Genomic DNA, 18,003 nt, shown 5'->3' with positions numbered 1-18,003 from the left:
ATATATATATATATATATATATATATATATATATATATATATATTTAGTGCTTATAAAACTAAAGATGACATTTTATACCTCATAAAGCTCTAAAGATGAAGTGTATAAAGAAATGAGAAGCAACTCATTGCACCAGTTGGGGTTAACTAACTTGTCAGCTGAATGATAATTGCCCATGCAGTAATTTTCCAATAGGAGGTTCGTACTTATTTGCTTGGTTAAATACAGGTGGTGACTTTTTTTTTTTTTTTTGACCAGGCAGTGCATTTTACTGTTTATAAAACTCTAAATATCAATTATATATCTATTTTACTGCTTATAAAAGTAAAGATGAAGTGTGTATAAATATATTTTTTACAGTTTATAAAGTAGTGGTGTAACTGTACGCGTGGGTGTATTGAATAGTTTCGGTAAGTCGTGTTCAGTTCGGTCCACATGCGTACAGTTTTGGTTATTTTTTTCATTAATTAAATATTATTAGCGAGATATTATGCGCTGTGGAACTAAATTCAATTCAAAAATACTTTATTAATCTCAGAGGGAAATTATTTGTTGTAGTAACTCGTTATCCTCATTTCATTAAGAGATGTTATGGATACTGAGGCTGTAGACAGGAAGGATCTCTTGTAAAGGTCCATCCCACAGTGGATCCTAAGAAACTGGCTGCAGATGCCGTCCAATCCGTCCACCCAGACTCGGCTGGCCTCTGTTCCCCCGGCCTGCAGGACTGCCTGAATGCCAGGCAGAACTCCTCTCAGCAGACTGCCGAGCTCCTCGTCACTGTGGAAAGCCAGCTGTAGGTGCTGAGGGACGATCCTGTCCTTCCTCTGTCACGAGCCGTGTTTCCTGTTAGTTCCAGGATCTCAGTGGTCAGGCACTCGAGCACAGCTGGCAGGTAGATGAGAATGCATCCACAAAATATCCTTTTCAACTCACTTGAGATTTGGGGCTGAAGCCGAGATATTATTTGAGCTTTTGAGATGTTAATCAGCTGTTGGTTGTAGAAAACTACCTTGTTGCCATGGTTACAAATCATAACAAATGTCCAAAACTAAAGTTTCAGTAAAAATCCTTCCAGCTGCACAGCATCTGATTCCAGAAGAAACAATCATCCAAAAAATGTGATTTACATCCAGAAAAAGAAGTAAAGTTTCCAAAAGCAAAATGTCAGAATGAAAGTAACAGAGCTGCTCCAACATGCAGCCACCCTGAGCGGTGCAATTCTAGAACGTAAAAGTTAAGTTAAAGTTCCTAAGCGTGTTTCAGCACGGTGCTATTATCTTGTAGCACGTGTAGCATTAGCAGCCTAGCAGGCAACAAACAAGCCATCTCGTTGTGGTCTCCTGTTTGGGAACATTATGGCTTTCTTGTTAAAAAACAAGTGAACAAATCCAAAGCTGTGTCGACATTGTTTCACAGAGATTGGTTCTGCCGCAGGCAACACGTCTAACTTGTTAACGAACTTGAAACATCATCATCAGAATGTGAATGTAGTTTGGTGCAAAGACCAATAACAGCAGCATTTAAACAACCTTTTATCAGGTAATTCAGATCGGTCCAAAGCAATAACACAAGCTGTAGGAGTTTTTAAAGCTCTGGATCTACGGCCAAATGTTGTTGATGCGCCGGCTTTAAGCATAAAGACTTGAGCCCTGCTACGACATCCCATCATCAGTCAGAGTTTCTTTATTGTCATTCGCACCTCATGTGGTACATGTGGTGGAGCGAAATTAGGCATCATGTCAACACTTCAGCCAAGAAGTTGTAGCAGCACTTTATGAAAAAGCTAAAACTGATCTTGTCAACAAGCCCGACCCCAGATTTAAGGCCCTGCCACATCGATGAGCGAGAGAATATTCATCCACCTCATAATGATGGCTGTGCAAGAAGAGGAATTGTATTATTGTGATTCAATTAACTTTTTCAATTTTAAAATGATCATTGTATTAACTCAATTTTTTATTGGTTATTTGTAGTCTGAGAATGATAGCAGCTGTGTCTTCTTCATCCACCTCCAGATCAGAAGTCTGTAATGACTGAACTTGTTTACGTGGCATATTTTCAAAATAAACACTTTGCAAGTCTTTATTTTGGCCTTTTTGTACTGAAAATTAACCGAACCGAGAGCCCTCCTTGAAACTGAAACGAAACAATTAGATTTTAGTGTACCGTTACACCCCTAGTATAAAGCTCTAAATATTTACAATGCCTTGTGAAAGTATTCAGCCCCCTTGAACTTTTCAACCTTTTGCCACATTTCAGGCTTCAAACATAAATAATTTTTTTTTTTTTTTTTTGTAAAGAATCAAGTGGGACACAATCATGAAGTGGAATGAAATTTATTGGATGTGTCAAACTTTTTTAACAAAAAATAAACTGAAAAGTGGGGCGTGCAATATTATTCGGCCCCCTTGTGTTAATACTTTGTAGTGCCGCCTTTTGCTGCAGTTCCAGCTGCAAGTCTCTTGGGGTTTGTCTCTATCAGTTTTGAACATGGAGACACTGAAATTCTTGCCCATTCTTCTTTACAAAACAGCTCGAGCTCAGTGAGGTTGGATGGAGAGTGTTTGTGAACAGCAGTCTTCAGCTCTTTCCACAGATTCTCAATTGGTCTTGATCTAATTTTCTGAGATACTGAATTTAAGGTTTTCATTAGTTGTTGGTGACGATCAACAATAAAAATATTTGAAATATCAGTCTCTGTGTAATGAACAAATATAATATACAAGTTTCAATTTTTGAATGGACAAAATGTATTTTTATAGCTTATAGCAGGGCTATTAAACTGGTGTCCTGTGGGCCACTTCTGGCCTGCTGATGACTTTAGTCCAGTCCACCAATGATTTAATAAAAATAATTACAAAAAAGTAGCTTGCATCTGAACTTTAGGGATGGGGCAGATTCGGGATCGGGTTCCGATACCAGCATAATTTATGAATCGGATTTTTCCGATCCATCCTGCAGAGATTTTTGATCCATGATACACTGTCTGTTGAAACTTCTCCTCCTGTGATTCCCTGCTAGCTGCTCTGCACGTTGGCTTCAAACTATGGACTGGATTTCCTGAACAGACGTGTTTCATGAAACCCAGGGTAAAAAAAACCCGCCTCACATTCAGGAAATCCATTTCATAGTTTACAGCCAGCTAAAATGTGCAGTAGTGCTGTGGCTAAAGCTAACTTTTCATCGAAACATGTCCGCTTTTGTGGAAGTATTTTACACTTGAAACACCACAAAACAAGACTGCAACGTGCAGTATCTCCAGAGCTGCTGTACAGAGAGGAGGAAGCGCCGTCAGGACCTACAATGTGACAAACTTAGTCAAACATGGCACCACATTAAACGGCGGTAAAGTTAGTTTTACGTTGGACCTCCGTGGCTTCAGCGGTGTGTTCTTCTCGTTCAATCGAAGCAGGCAGTCGGAGTTCGGTCATGCGATGTAAAATACTAAAAACGGGAGCATGTTTGTCTGTGCTGGTTTATGCCATGAACTTAGACGTTTAAAGCCATTTAATTTTTATTTTATTTATTTAAAAGAAACAAAATAAACGTTTAATAAACTTCAAGTTGCCTTTTTGGACATGCATGCATATATTTGTACAAATTGTACTTGGTCTTTAGAGAGATTACAGTCTCATATAAAATCAATAAAGGTTGCCATTTTATTTTAACTTGTTAAAATGAAAATTTGTACGCATCTTTTGTCTATTTTTGTCTTTGTTGTCCACTGTTGTCATTCTTTGTAAAAAATTCAGGTCTCTCTTGTAAATGAGCCCCCAAGGCTCAATGGGATTCACATGTATAAATAAAAGTTAAATGGAAAAACACCAAACGTATCGGCCGATATCCAGATTTGGGTATCGAAAACAGATCGGAAGTAAAGAAAACAAAACAAAACAAAACAAAAAAAACGTGGATCAGTGCATCCCTAATGAACTTGAAAGCAGTTGGAAAACATCAGTGTCATTCACAAAGCTGGAAAAGAACAAAAGTTGACATCAAAATTCGTAAATTCAACAGTGAGTCGACAAACGTTTTCTAGTGAAACTGCTGAAGGCAAGCCGATGTGTCTACGAGTGCAGCGCTGTGGCGAAGAATTGCAACCTGCAGAGGCATTTTCCAACCAAACACTGGCTTCGATTAAACAGCCAGACGCAGCTAAGACGTAAGACAGACGCAGTCTTTAACAGGTCCTACTCAAGTCATCAAAGGGCAACCGCAGCTTCTCTCCGTGTGGCGTGGATCCTCGGCCAAAAGCAGTTTTTCATCAATTCAAAGACTGTAAAAAAAAAGTGCATCATAGCTACATTAGATGAAGTGGTCACTGACAATCAAGTAAAAGAGCAAGTGCTGGCAAGTGAAAGTCCATACCTGTGTCAGACACACAAACTGGAAGAATGAGCCGTTCCAGCCTCAGAAGTTTATGAAACTCTTTTGACCCAGCTGAGGAAAGCTAATGTGACGTCTCTGGCGGTTGATGAATCCATCGATGCCTCCGACACAGCTCAACTTCTTTTTTTGATGGCAGCTGCTTCAGAGAGGAACTGTCTGGCTACCTATTGGAAGGACATGCCACCGCTGCAATAATTTTTCAAACAATTGATGTATTTTTTTAAAGACATTGGACTGATTTGGACTGCGTTAACATGCTCGTGACTGATGGTGCACCATCATTGGTGGGCTGTCTGCATGGCTATCAGCTGTGGCTCTACAGATGAAATCCCTCCACTGCCTCATTCATCAGTGTATTGTGCGCCAGACTCGGCAGTGAGTTGAAAAACACCATTTACAGTGATGTGTAGTAACTTTATCAGATCAACAGCCAGCCTCCAGCACAGGCTGCTTCACAGGCTGCTCGTTGACGTGTCGTCTGAGTATAGAGACTTGGTTTTACATAACAATGTCTGCTGGCTAAAGGCCCTATTTACCCAGACACGATGGGGGAAACATAGGTTTTTTTCATATGTTAAATAGAGGAAAAGATCCGCGTTGTCACGGTCGTATTTTGGGTTTACATGCATCCGCAAGATCCCCCCCGCCCCTCCCGAATTTGCTGTAGTTAGTTACCATGCCGGGTCATTAGATGGTGCTGTGAATTTTGTACCTTCACCTAATGTGCATGCGCACGCCGTTTCCTGTGGGCTAAAAAGCTCTGCTAACAACATCTTAACAAGTTAAAGCTGGATTTTGGCTGGATTGTGGACAAGTCGACAGATGATGCCAAGCGGGACCGCTTCGTCCAACAGCTCCACACCGGTCTCTGAGTGGACCAGAACAGAGTCACAATGTTGGACTTTACTCTATAATCAGTAGCTGTTTTACAGCAGGTATATCAAATGTTCTTAATAATGTTAGCTTGTGTTTACTTCGGTTACAAAACAGTTTTTATTTTTTCCTGAAAGAAGGAGCTGTCCTTCACCAGACGAACCGGTTCTGAACGAGACTCGGCAGCAGGACGTCGAAGAGCGAGATGGATGAACTATTTATTTAAAATTCCCCTCAGTTCTTTTATTCAATCCATTCAATGTTCAGTTTATCAGTTTGTGGTGTTGAATAAATGAATAAAATAAAAATTAAACCTGATGTCTTCATTTTCAACTTTAATAACATGCAATATGTTGGCATCATTTTAATCACATAATTTGAATTACGTAATGTCCCGATAGCTTCATTTAGCTCAGAGCTTCATTATACATCTCAAACTTAAGATAAATATTGTTTATTATTATTAAACTTATTATTTAGCACATTTAGATGTTATAGTGCAGCGCGATGTGTGCTCGTGCCTTGTTCTATAAACGGCGACATTAGAACTGGATCTGACTGTCTCTTCCAACACAGATGTTGGTCACAGCACCTGGAATCTGATGTAGATTAACTACGAGATTAAAATATATTCCATCAGTCGTAGTTCAGAAAGCACTGTATCTGCCGCCATGTTGAAAGAAATATAGCGTCGGTCTGCGCGTGCGTATGTGGTTTAACGCAAAGCCTCAGCGGGACATGTTTACATTATCAGCGGGGGGTCAGCGAAAAACCTCCACTCTGGAAGGTGGGTTCAGAAACATCTGGATTCAAAGGGGGGGGGGGGGGGACACTGGTGTTGTCTAAATGATCAGCAGAACCGCAGAGGGAAAGCTGCGGATGCACTCAAAATACGCGCCGTGTAAACGGCCCCAAAAGCTCCCACATACTCGGGCATACTTCACTATGTAGAGGTCTGTGCGTACCGGATTAAACTGAATGCGGACGCCCTCAAACCATGTTTGTGCAAAGATCAATTTTTACGTGCGCGTGCTGTCGCACAATAAACTACCCGGTGACGGACTGTTTTGTATGAGACACCATTGTATTAAGTTCACCTTCTTCATCCCTGATCTGGTTTAATGGCTGTCGATCAATCCACTAGGCATGTCAGAAAATGACCCATCGGCGACCTCAATTTGTCCCGAAGGTAAATGCCCCTTGCCTGTGTACTTGTGATAAGATGGTCTCTTTGGTACGCCCCTCCTCCATTGTCGGCCCTCTTCCTTGTTGACGGTCTCGTCAAACTGGTTGAAAACAACAAAGTCCATGCTCAATAATCCAGGTATACAATCCAACATTTTTCAGTCATGCAGAACTGGTTTGTTCCACTTTGGAGTAAGCTGTTGGGGAAGAATTGGTTTTGTTGTTTCCTTGACTGAAGCCTTCCGGACCGAAGGCGAAACGTTTCAGCACAAAAAAAAAAAAAACCTGTCCAGATGACCTGACTGAAAAATGTTGGATTGCTACTCCTCTTTTCTGGCTTTTCTTACATGTACTGTATTTACTACATGTATTTCTAAAACCCAATGTTCTTCTTGGGATAGATGTTTCTTGTAAATGTATAATGCTGGCGTTCATTTCTCATTTTAATAATTACTTTACCCCTTTTACATGGATTATTTAACCCATCCACATTCATACACTTACATTATTCATCCTTTAAGTCTAATGTCAGTCCCCTTTTTTTTTTGACATCCTGTGATTGTAAAAATCAACATCAACAACAAAAATGCCATTGAACATGAAGGCTCGGTGAAAACGTTTGTTTCTCACTTCTTTTTAAGTGGGGGGGGGGGGGGGGTGTATGTCCCTTGTACAGCAGGGGCCCCTGTGAGAATCATTCATTCAACCTTTATTTAGACTGGTAAATCCCATTGAGCCTCGGACTCTTTTACAAGAGAGACCTGATTAAGATCCAGTCTGAAAGTAGCCTATTCACTATAGGCAGACCACCTGCACCGATCTAGAACTTTACATAGAAGATAGATCAAAGAGGAAGTTTAACTTATCTGATTTTTCTTCTGCAGTAGTCTTTGTGTAGATTTTGCTCCTCTGGATTTATTTTGCTCTTTTCCTTCCGCTGCCAAGCTGAGGCTCCTCTCAGCTGCTGCGCCACGTCTCTGCTCATCTCCGGCACTTCCACCTGCATCCCTCTCCGTCTCAGCTCCTCCGCTACTGCATGCGTGCTCTCGTAGGTCCTCGTGCCTCCTTCTCAATGGATGCAGGTTTTAATCATTGGAGTCTGGAATCAGATCCTGCGTTCTTTCAGAACTTTTTTGATGTGGATATATTCTTTCCTCTTTCGGACCACGTCTGCAGCGTAGTAATGATCAAAGAACAGCTGGCTGTCCTGGTATTTGACTTTTTTCTTCCACGCTTCCTTCAGCACCATCTCTTTAGTTTTATATTGAAGAAAGTTAACCAACACAGACCATGGGGGTTTATCAGCAGCCGGCTTTGATATCAAAGCTCTGTGCGCACGTTGGATATTAAGTGCAGAATCAGGTGGGAGTGACGGCACAGTTTTTAACAGCTGTTCAATAAACTGCGCCACTAAGCCAGTCTCTGCACCTTCCTACAGGCCAAAAATACGTATGTTGTTCCTGCGGCTTCTACCCTCCAACTCATTCAGTTTCTCCTGCAGTAGCTGTTGTTGAAGTGACTGAATTAATGCATCTTTTGCAGCCTCATTCCACTTCTCCATTTCAGCGATTCTCTGCTCTGATTCTTCAAGTCTTGCTGCGTGGTTCGATACCTCGCCCTTTATTTCTGAGATCTTTAAGTTGATACTTTTCTTTAAGGCCTCCGATTTCTTCATTTCCTTCTTTGTCACTTTTAAATGCAGCAAAGTTAGTTTTGAATTCAATCTTAAAGATTTAATTTCCTCGAATGTCCCGGAGGCATAAGCCTCTGACACCTGCCGTTTCTTCCTCCACCTGACGGTCCTGCTCGCTGCCCTCGGCCACAGACCTCTCACCTCGGCCCAGAGTCTGTTTGGATTTTTTCGTGAATTCTTGAATGTTACTTTGTCTTGTTCTTCTCCCACCTTTCATTACGCTCTTATGATTTGCTCTTACATTTAATTCTATTGTGGGCTTTTTTTATAGAGTGTTGATCGGGAGCTGCTTTCTTAAGCGGTCATCATCTTGGCGTCCCAAACTGGAAGTCAGCTTCAGTCTTAACCATATTGATTCACATTTGTAAAATTTTTGACAAAATTTCAAAACCTGTGCAAGTCTGCACAAAAACTCTTCTGAACTGTAATTTATAAACCATAAATTGTATAATTTAGAACTGGCTCCAGGTGATGCGTCTCATCTGGCCTCCCTTCAACTTGTTAAGACAAATTACATTAAGTTTTTGTAGAACTTGTCTACGTTTTATGAAATAAAGTTTGAGATGCAGCTGGTGCATTGAAAGCTTCTCCCACTTTTTGTATCATGGTGGCGTTGTGGCGCAGGTTTATCACTAAAAAGCTACATGAAAGAATAACTTGCGTTGGGTCCAGAGAATGGAAAATGAACCTAAACCCTCACCTTCCACTGAGCTGTTTGCTCGTAAATCTTTTGATATAGCAGGAGATGGAGAGGGAAATCTTCAAAGCCTTTGAGGAAGCCTGGAAGTTTATTGCGGACCTCGCTGGTCGGCTGCTTTTGCTTTTATCTTCAGCATGAGGGAAGAGGCTGCCTTTACCGTTTTATCTAGTGCACCTGTATTGCGAGCCGCTAGCGTAGCGTTATGCCTGTGCCGACCGGTGAATGGGAGGTGGGGTGGCGCAGTTCGGTAGACTCCGCTCAGTTCTGTTGACGGGGCGGGGTACTCCGCTTGTATAATGGTAGGGGAAACGGTCATTTATAAAGCTGTAAAGATTAAATGTGTATATTATACTGCTTAGAAGCTCTAAAGATTTGATGTATATTACAGCATAGTTCTAAAATGAAATGTGTATTTTACAGATTAGAAGCTCTAAATATGAATCATGTATATTATACAGCTTAGCTCTAAAGATTGAAGTATACAGTTGAAACCAGAAGTTTACATAAACTATTTTAAGACATGTATACATTTTTTTCAGTGTCTGATATGAAATCAGAATAAACTTTTTAGTTAGGTCTTTTAGTCTTACCAAAAAAAAAATTTAAATTTGCAAAATGCCAGAATGAGTAAAAATTTTAAAGCAATTTTTCAAACTTTCTTTAGAGTCAAAAGTTTGAATATGGTACCATTGCCCTTAATCTGTATGACTTGGGTCAAACATTTTGGATAGCCTTCCACAAGCTTCTCACAAAAGTTGGCAAGAATTTTGGCCCATTCCTCCTGACAGAACTGGTGTAACTGAGCCATGTAGCCAACCAATGCAGACATGTTCCCGTTTTTTTAGTTTTTCTACATTTGCCTTATAATCTAGCAGTTTTTGTTACTTTTTTTTGCCATCCTATTTGAAGTCTGTAAAAATAAAGCTGTTTAATTCTGACAAACGTTTGTTCCTTCCGTGCCAACGATCCAGGCAGGGGAGAAGATGAGAGTAATTTGTTTCGCTTTACACCTTTCAGCCCATGTCTATACGGTACTCGTTTCACTGTGGATAATGACACGCACTTACCAGCTTTAGCCAGCATGTTCACCTGGTCTTTTGCTTTTGTTCTTGGGTTGATGTGCATATTTTGGACCAAAGCATGTTCATCTTTGGGACATAGAACCAGTCTCCTTCCTGAGCAGTATTATGGCTAGACATTCCCATCTTGTTTGTACTTGCGTATAATTGTTTGTACAGATGAACAAGGCATATTACTACAGTGTACGCTCTCAGGACATTATTACCTGCAGTGTTTCCTCAGTGAGGACTAAACTAGGCAAAAGGGCCTTCTCCTACTCCGCTCCTATTTCCTGGAATATCTTACAAAAAGATCTGAAGCTCTCGACCTTGACCTCTCAAGTGACTTTAAAAATCTGTTGGACTCCTGGCAAGGACCAATGCAGACATGTTCCTGTTTTTAGTTTTCTACATTTGCCTTACAATGTAGCTTTACTCTTTTTGCCATCATTTGTTAAAAAAAAAAAAAAAAAAAAAAAAAAAAACTGCCTTTTTATAACTGTCTATTGTTGTTGCTGTTGTCCATTGTTGTCATTCTTTGTTGAAATCAGGTCTCTTGTAAAGGAGTCCTCGAGGCTCAATGGGATTTATCGGTCTAAATAAAGGTTTAATGAACATTCAGGCATCTGGAAATTGCACCCAAGGATGAACCAGACTTGAGCAAGTCCACAGTTCTCTTCCTGATACGTTTGCTGATTTCTTTAGACCTTCCCATGATGTCACACAAGGAAACCGTGCGTTTCAGGTGTTCCTTAAATTACATCCACAGCTATGTCTCTAACTCAGATGTTACAATAAACCAGAATGTTCCAAAGACGTGACATCAAATGTCCCAAAATGTTTAAAGGCATTGTAATCTGAGTGTATTTAAACTTTTGACTTTAAAAAAAGTAATAATTGCCTTAAAAAAATTCTCATTCTGGCATTTTGCAAAAAAATTTTTGGGTAATCCGAACTGATTTAAAACAAAGTTTATTCTGATTTCACATCAGTATGGTTTTTAAAATGGTGCATGTAAACTTCTGGTTTCAACTGTGTATATTGTACAGCTTAAAGATGAAGTATATATTTTTAGCTTAGAGTTCTAAAGATGAAGTGTGTATTTTACAGCTTATAAGTGCTAAAGATGGAGTGTATGTATAGAAGGCTCTAAAGATGGTGTGTATAGAGGTGCTGGTCATAACATTAGAATATCATGAAAAATTCCCCCCAATAATTCCATTCAAAAAGTGAAACTTGTATATTATATTCATTCATTACACAGACTGATTTCTTTTAATGTTTTATTACCGACATCTAATGAAAACCCCAAATTCAGTATCTCAGAAAATTAGAATATTGTGGTTCAATATTGAAGACACCGGGGTGACATACTCTAATCAGCTAACTCAAAACACCTGCAAAGGCCTTTTTAAATAGTTTCTCAGTCTAGTTCTGTAGGCTACACAATCACGGGGAAGACTGCGGCTTGATAGTTGTCCAGAATACGACCATTGACACCTTGCACAAGGAGGGCAAGTTGCACAAGGCCATTGCTGAAGAGGCTGTCTGTTCAGAGCTTTGCCAAGCACATTAATAGAAGGGCGAAGGGAAGGAAATGATGTGGTAAAATGAAATGTACAAGCAAAAGGGATAACTGCACCCTGGAGAGGATGGTGAAGCAAAACCCATTCCAGAATGTGGGGGAGATTCACGAAGAATGGACTGCAGCTGGAGTCGGTGCTTCAAGAACCACCACGCAAAGACTTATGCAAGACGAGGAGTTCAGCTGTCGCATTTCTTGTCAAACCACTCTTGAACAAGGGACGGCATCAGAATAGTCTCACCTGGGCTAAAGACAAAAAGGACTGGACTGCTGCCGAGTGGTCCAAAGTTATGTTCTCTGATGAAAGTAAATGTTGCATTTCCTTTAAAAATCAAGGTCCCAGAGTCTGGATGAAGAGAGGCACAGAATCCACGTTGCTTGAGGTCCGGTGTCAAGTTTCCACAGTCATTGATGGTTTGGGTTGCCATGTCATCTGCTGGTGTTGATCCACTGTTTTGAGGTCCAAGGTCAACGCAGCCATCTACCAGGAAGTTTTGGAGCACTTCATGCTTCCTGCTGCTGACCAACTTTATGGAGATGCAGATTTCATTTTCCAACAGGATTTGGCACCTGCACACAGTGTCAAAGCTACCAGTAGCTTGTTTAATGACCATGGTATCCCTGTTCTTAATTGGCCAGCAAACTCACCTGACCATAACCCTATAGAAAATCTATGGAGTATTGTGAAGAGGAAGATGGCGCTACGCCAGACCCAACAATTCAAAGAGCTGAAGGCCACTATCTGAGCAACATGGGCTCTCATCACACCTGAGCAGTGCCACAGATTGATCGACTCCATGCCACGCCGCATTGCTGCAGTAATCCAGGCAAAAGTAGCCTCAACTAAGTATTAATGCTGTACATACTCATATTTTTCATGTTCATACTTTTCAGTTGACAGACATTTCTAAAAATCCTGTTTTATTTTAATTTTTTTTAATTGGTCTTAAGTAACTTAATTTTCTGAGATACTGAATTTGGGGTTTTCATTAGTTAGTTGTAATCAACATTAAAAGAAATAAACATTTGAAAGATATGTGTGTAATGAATGAATGTAACAAGTTTCACGTTTTGAATGGAATTACTGAAATCAACTTTCTTGATATTCTAATTTGACCAGCACCTGTATTTCACTATCTGCTTCAATGTCTTGTTTAAATAATGCATTTAATTCACAAATGTTGAGCAAATAAAATGGTATTTACGTAGTTTATAAAAAGCTTTTGACAATGAATATATCATTTGTCCATAAATCTGCCCAAAACAAACCACTGCATTTAAGGTTAGGAAATTGACATAAGTCAACTCTGGAGTCACTTTGTTTTTAGCTCAGTGGTGAGATGTTGAGCCCCTAAGATGTACATGAATCAGCTGGAAAATGAAAGGATTCAGTTACAAAGCTTCTGTTCATGTTAAATGATGGTGAAAATTCAAATTCACACAAACATTGTCCATGCCTGTAGCTTCAATGGTCAAAATACCTTAAGTACAAAACACTAGGTTCAGTTTTAATAGTGAATGTTGCCTTTTTTTTTTTTTTTTTTTGAAGTGGTCTTGGTCTCATTCGTTTGTTAAACCCTGTTTTCACCTTGCAGTTTGTTTGCCAGCAGCTGATTCATGCTGAATCACTTATCTGCAGCATTGCAGCAATGTTCGTATTTTTAGTCCAGTAAGTTTTGCCAAGATTTAAGCCCAGAAAAGTGCCGTTGTCCTGTTTGAATTATTTTGCTGAAAGTTTTACACTTCATAACTCTGTATCAGAGTTTGATGCAGCTTCAGTGCAGCATAAAATGTGTTGCAACAAAAAAGTGAATTTGATCTTTATGTAAATGGAGCTAAACTTTCACTTTGGCCTGTGCCCTGGCCGCCTGAGCTCGGTGTTGCTGAATCAGGGGAGTAACATTCAGCTGGAAGCTGTCCAGGCATGGAGAGAGAGGGAGGGAGGGAGGGAGGGAGGGGGAAGAGCTGGCAGTGCAAATCGACTTCGTCATTAACATCTGATCAGTCAGCTGCTGCAGCAAAACTCTGCATGCCTGCTTTAATCTGAATCTGTTAAAAAAACAAAAAAGTCAGATGAATTTACAAGCCACTGATTTAAGAAAATTCTCTGAGCATCCTCGAGCTTAAAGTACCTTTAACTCCCAGTTTGCTGAGTCATTCACTCCCATGGTGCTGTAGTTCTGCCCCTCAGCCCCCCTCCCGTCCTGCTTCTGTCAGCTCGCTCAGGAAACTAGGCTGGACCCAGTCAGTAAGGGGGCAGTGGTCGTCCCATTCGCTCGGAGACGTGCGCTGCCTACCAGAGAGGGGAGGACTTCTATCAACAAGCCAGTAGCTTGGATGGGAATTTTTCATTAGTTAAGCAAGACAGCAGTGAGGTGGGGAGGAAGCTGATGTCACTAGCAGGGGTGTGCGAGTGCATCAGCAGCCATGTCACATGCTTCTAGGTGGGTCAGTGATGCGGATGGAGATGCATGGCAGTTGCAGCAGGCACCGAGGCAGCAGGTTAGCTTCGCCGTCAGCCAGGGTAGGGGAGACGAGTCGGAGGGGGGGTTTTTCAGATGAGTCTTCTCTTCAAAGAATGTGTCGGCAGACTTTATCCTGTCATTTCCTTTGTAAGACACACTGACACAACTGTGTATGCTAACAGTTTTGCCTTTCCTTTTATTTTATTTTTTAATTACATCTTGAAACTTGATCTTGGATCCAGAAGAATCTGATCGGGCTGCAGTGGGCAGCAGGAGGATGCTTTTTCCCAACTGTGGGGGCATACCCAGCTCCCAGGACATGCCTTCATCCAGGAGCTCGTCTGACGTCACAGACCTGGGCCTCGGCCTCCATTCGCTCAGCTTATCCAGCTGGGACAGACCATGGAGTAGCCAGGACAGCGACACGCATACACCCCTGTCCCAGGTTCAGACCAGCTCCTCCTCTGGTAAGTACCAGAGGCTCTGTTGACCTGAATGTGTAGGAGCAGAAGTTGTGGTTGTCTGACTGTAGTTCTCAAAATGATGATTCTTATGACTCACCATAAGACCTGGTAGACTTTGATTCAAGTATTTTATGTGAAACCCTGATGTTGTAATTTGTATGGTGCGTTACCGGTCATCTGTCATTGTGTGGGAGCAGGCTGTAGCTTTGTTGAGAAGGATGATGTGGCAGTTTTGCTTTGCTGCGTCTAGCAATCAAGCGGGCACAAAAACAAGCTAGTAGATCAGTCTAAATCTGTGATAACCTGTTGGATTATTTCTACAACAGAGATTCTGACATATTCTAAGAAAAATGCACAATACACGAATTCTGACATTTCCAATGCCCCTTTGAGACTAGTGCTTGTCCTCAGGGAGGTACCACCAATTATAAGAATCCCTCGTTTGCTCTGACCCCATTTGTAGCAGCGACGTAGTCTTACTACATGTCTAAACCAAACTGGTGTCTAAACTGGGCCTGCAGTAAAGTGGGACAAATCTCTGAATGCAGTCTACAGCTGAATAATCCCCTCGGTTCCCAGTTCATGGTTCTGAACCAGATTTATTAGTTTGTTACACTTTCAGGATGACTCTCTATTATTAGAATAAAAATGATACTAAATGTGTTGCTGGTTAGCAATTTAACTGGTTTGGCCAAGGTGAAAGATGAACTGATCTACCGTAACAAAGCTGGAGGGAAAGATGTGAAGCGTCTGTGGTGGGAGAGTTTTAAATTCATGGCAGTCAAGATATCGGATGTGAAATTGGAAATGCTCCAACTTGTTCTCCAAAAGAACTTGAGCTCCCTTTGGTGGAGGTTATCTAGAAGCCTCCTACTTGAGCTTTCGCACATCCACCACAGGGCCACATAGACAAACGAGACAAACATTCACACTCTCACTCACATCTAGGGACAATTTAGAGCTATCAATCAGCCTAAACCCCCGTGACCCGCAAAAGGAAGAAGCGGGTAAAATGATGGATGGCTAGAAATGAGCCTGCAATTAAACCAAGTCAATGTGGAACTTTAAATTCACAATCAGTCTGTTTGGCTCATCCAGCTGCATAAAACGCCTTAGTTGGAAGGATCAAACTTTTAAAAACTGTTGCTTGCCTGCTGACAAATCAATACAGTTCTGTAGAATCGGCAAGCTTTCTTGGTAATACTGTAAATGTCTTTCTTTTTTTTTTTTTTTTCTTCTTAGTGCTCGGTATGCTGAACAGCCCTTTCAGTAGCATCCTTGGCAAGTCCCCAGGGTATTTGCCCCATGAGTCCATGAGCATGACTGCTGACTTTCTGGAGAAATTCCCAGGCATAGCACGAATGGCAAACCGACTGGACTCTATCCCCTTTTTGGACTCTCGCTCCAGCAGTCCTGAAGACTCTGAAACCAGTGGCTTTAGCTCGGGCTCGGATCACCTCTGTGACATGCTGGTAAGAGAGACAGACACCTGCAGCTCCTGTTAATTTTGGTGCCTAATATTACAAACATGTTGCTGCTACTAGTCTACTGGTCAACATTTATATGGGTAAGTAAGCCAGTAAAAACTGGCTGGTCTGCAGCTACTATGAGCTGATCTTAATCTGGTGTTGATGCAAACTAGGGGTTGAACGAGTATATATTTTTTTAAACTCGACTTTAACATAATAAAACCAGAGTAGAACTCGAGTATTTGACGTCATAGATCTCAAGATAAAAAAATAAAACCGCAATAAAAGGTAATTACAAAAAAGACCAACAAAACATTAGGAGCGTATATTATGCTCCTACCATTTATCATACTGCAAATAAGTCACAGGAAAAACTAAACTATTAGTTATTATTAAACTGCAAACGTGAAGAAACATGCAGCACGTCAAAAACGAAACTTAAAACTGTGGATGGGTGGTGGATTGGACCTGGAGTTACACCATACTCTGTGACCTGCAACAGTGAAACACCGCCCCCTACGGTCATACGGTGGTCACATATGACGTCACTACGGATACTCGACATTACATTTTTAACCTCGATAGATGTTCTAGCAATCGATGTGTAGATTACTCGAGTACTCTGTTAATACCCTAATGCAAACGCGTCTTGTCAATTTATTCTGAAACCGAGAAATGCCAGATTATTGTATTTAGACGATGTCAAACTAAGTCACTTATAAAGTTTTATGTTGAATATGTGTGTGTGTGTGCGTGCGTGCGTGCGTGCGTGTGTGTGTGTGTGCGTGTATAGATAGATAGATAGATAACGACATTGTAAACAATGGATTTACAATGCCTTTTGCAATTTCAAACAAAATATTTAAGTTGAAAGCGGAGACTGTGTATTTCAACATACAATATAATATATACAATATATATAATATATACAATATAACAATAACAAGCAGTAGGTGCTAATTTCGCTGCCTACTCTTGACAATTTAATTTTTTTCCTTTTGGAGTCATTCATCACGCTGATGCATGATAGTTGCATGACCAATTTCAGTCTCTAGCGGGAAAGACACAGCCTCTCAGACTCTATTTTCGTTTGTCAAAAGTACAGACTTCAAGCTACAAATCGGTTTTTAAATGGTGTTGATCGGCAAAGTAAAAACAGTTGTGATCAATAATCCATGCAACATTTTATCTGAAGCGTGTTGGAGTGAGAGGCTGCAGCAAAGATGGGCAGTCTCGGGGACAAAACAAGGCATCACTCTTCACTAGCTTTCACCCCTGCCAAACAGACAACCTCCCCCCTTCTTTCTGACAGATGCTCAGTTATTTGTCAAGTGCCAAAAAAATCTACAGGAAGACTGAAGAAGCGGAAGTTAAATGGAGTTGGGCGCGATGGTGACAGTGGGAGTGAGTCATGAGGTTTGAGAGATTTAAAATATTTGGCGTGTTTGGGTTTTATAGTTTAATGTAATTTAGTGCATTTAGTTTAGTAAGTTTTTAGTGTTTGAGTCAAAAATGATTAGATAATTTTTGAACGTAGGGTGGAGCTGCAGACCTGGAGGGGGATGGAACCATCAAGTCAAAACTTCTCGGCCAGAGGAGAGGATCGTAGTCTGTCATGACAGAGGATGTTGATTTGTTTTAGGAAAGGAAGAGGGCACCAAGCCCCACCAGAAAGAGCTGTTATTTCTAACCCGGGCCCGAATTCAGGCCAGGCCCTAATGTGCGGGCTGGGCTAGACTCTGACTTTGCTGCGGTTTTACGAATCGTACAGCACAAAAAAAAACTAAATAAAAATGTACAATATAATATTGTTAATCTACTTGAGGAGGAGGCAGGTCCGACCGGCCGGTTGAAAGAAGTAAACAAATGTCCAGTTAAGCTTCAGATGGATCAGCTGATCACCTGCCATGCGCATCTCCACACCTGCTGTCATCTGCGGTGAAGGAAGTAGCAGCATCTACAAAAGCCGAAGCGCGCAGCACGCCTTGTTCTGTAGTTTTTCAAATAAATTTGCTCAAAATATTTTTGTTAATCTGTATAATAGCCTTTATTTACAGTTGATTTATTTATTATTTTTGGCTATTTTTGTATGTTAATGTTCATTTGGTGAAACAAGAA

General features: G+C 40.9%; 1 protein-coding gene across 1 annotated transcript in view; it reads left to right on the top strand.

Annotated features, from left to right (window-relative positions):
* The window catches only part of LOC119424256 (cytoplasmic polyadenylation element-binding protein 1), a 31,384-nt gene that overhangs the window by 1,026 nt on the left and 12,355 nt on the right, over positions 1–18,003 (top strand). The window contains exons 3-4 of the mRNA XM_037691727.1: positions 14,198–14,419; positions 15,659–15,888. Of these exons, the coding sequence (XP_037547655.1) occupies positions 14,198–14,419; positions 15,659–15,888 (452 nt within the window). The remainder of the gene's footprint in view (positions 1–14,197; positions 14,420–15,658; positions 15,889–18,003) is intronic.

The sequence above is a fragment of the Nematolebias whitei genome, chromosome 2 (genome assembly GCF_014905685.2).
Source record: "Nematolebias whitei isolate Nwh7 chromosome 2, NemWhi1, whole genome shotgun sequence".
NCBI classification, from domain to species: Eukaryota; Metazoa; Chordata; class Actinopteri; order Cyprinodontiformes; family Rivulidae; genus Nematolebias; species Nematolebias whitei.
This window is presented reverse-complemented; position numbering and strand designations above follow the sequence as displayed.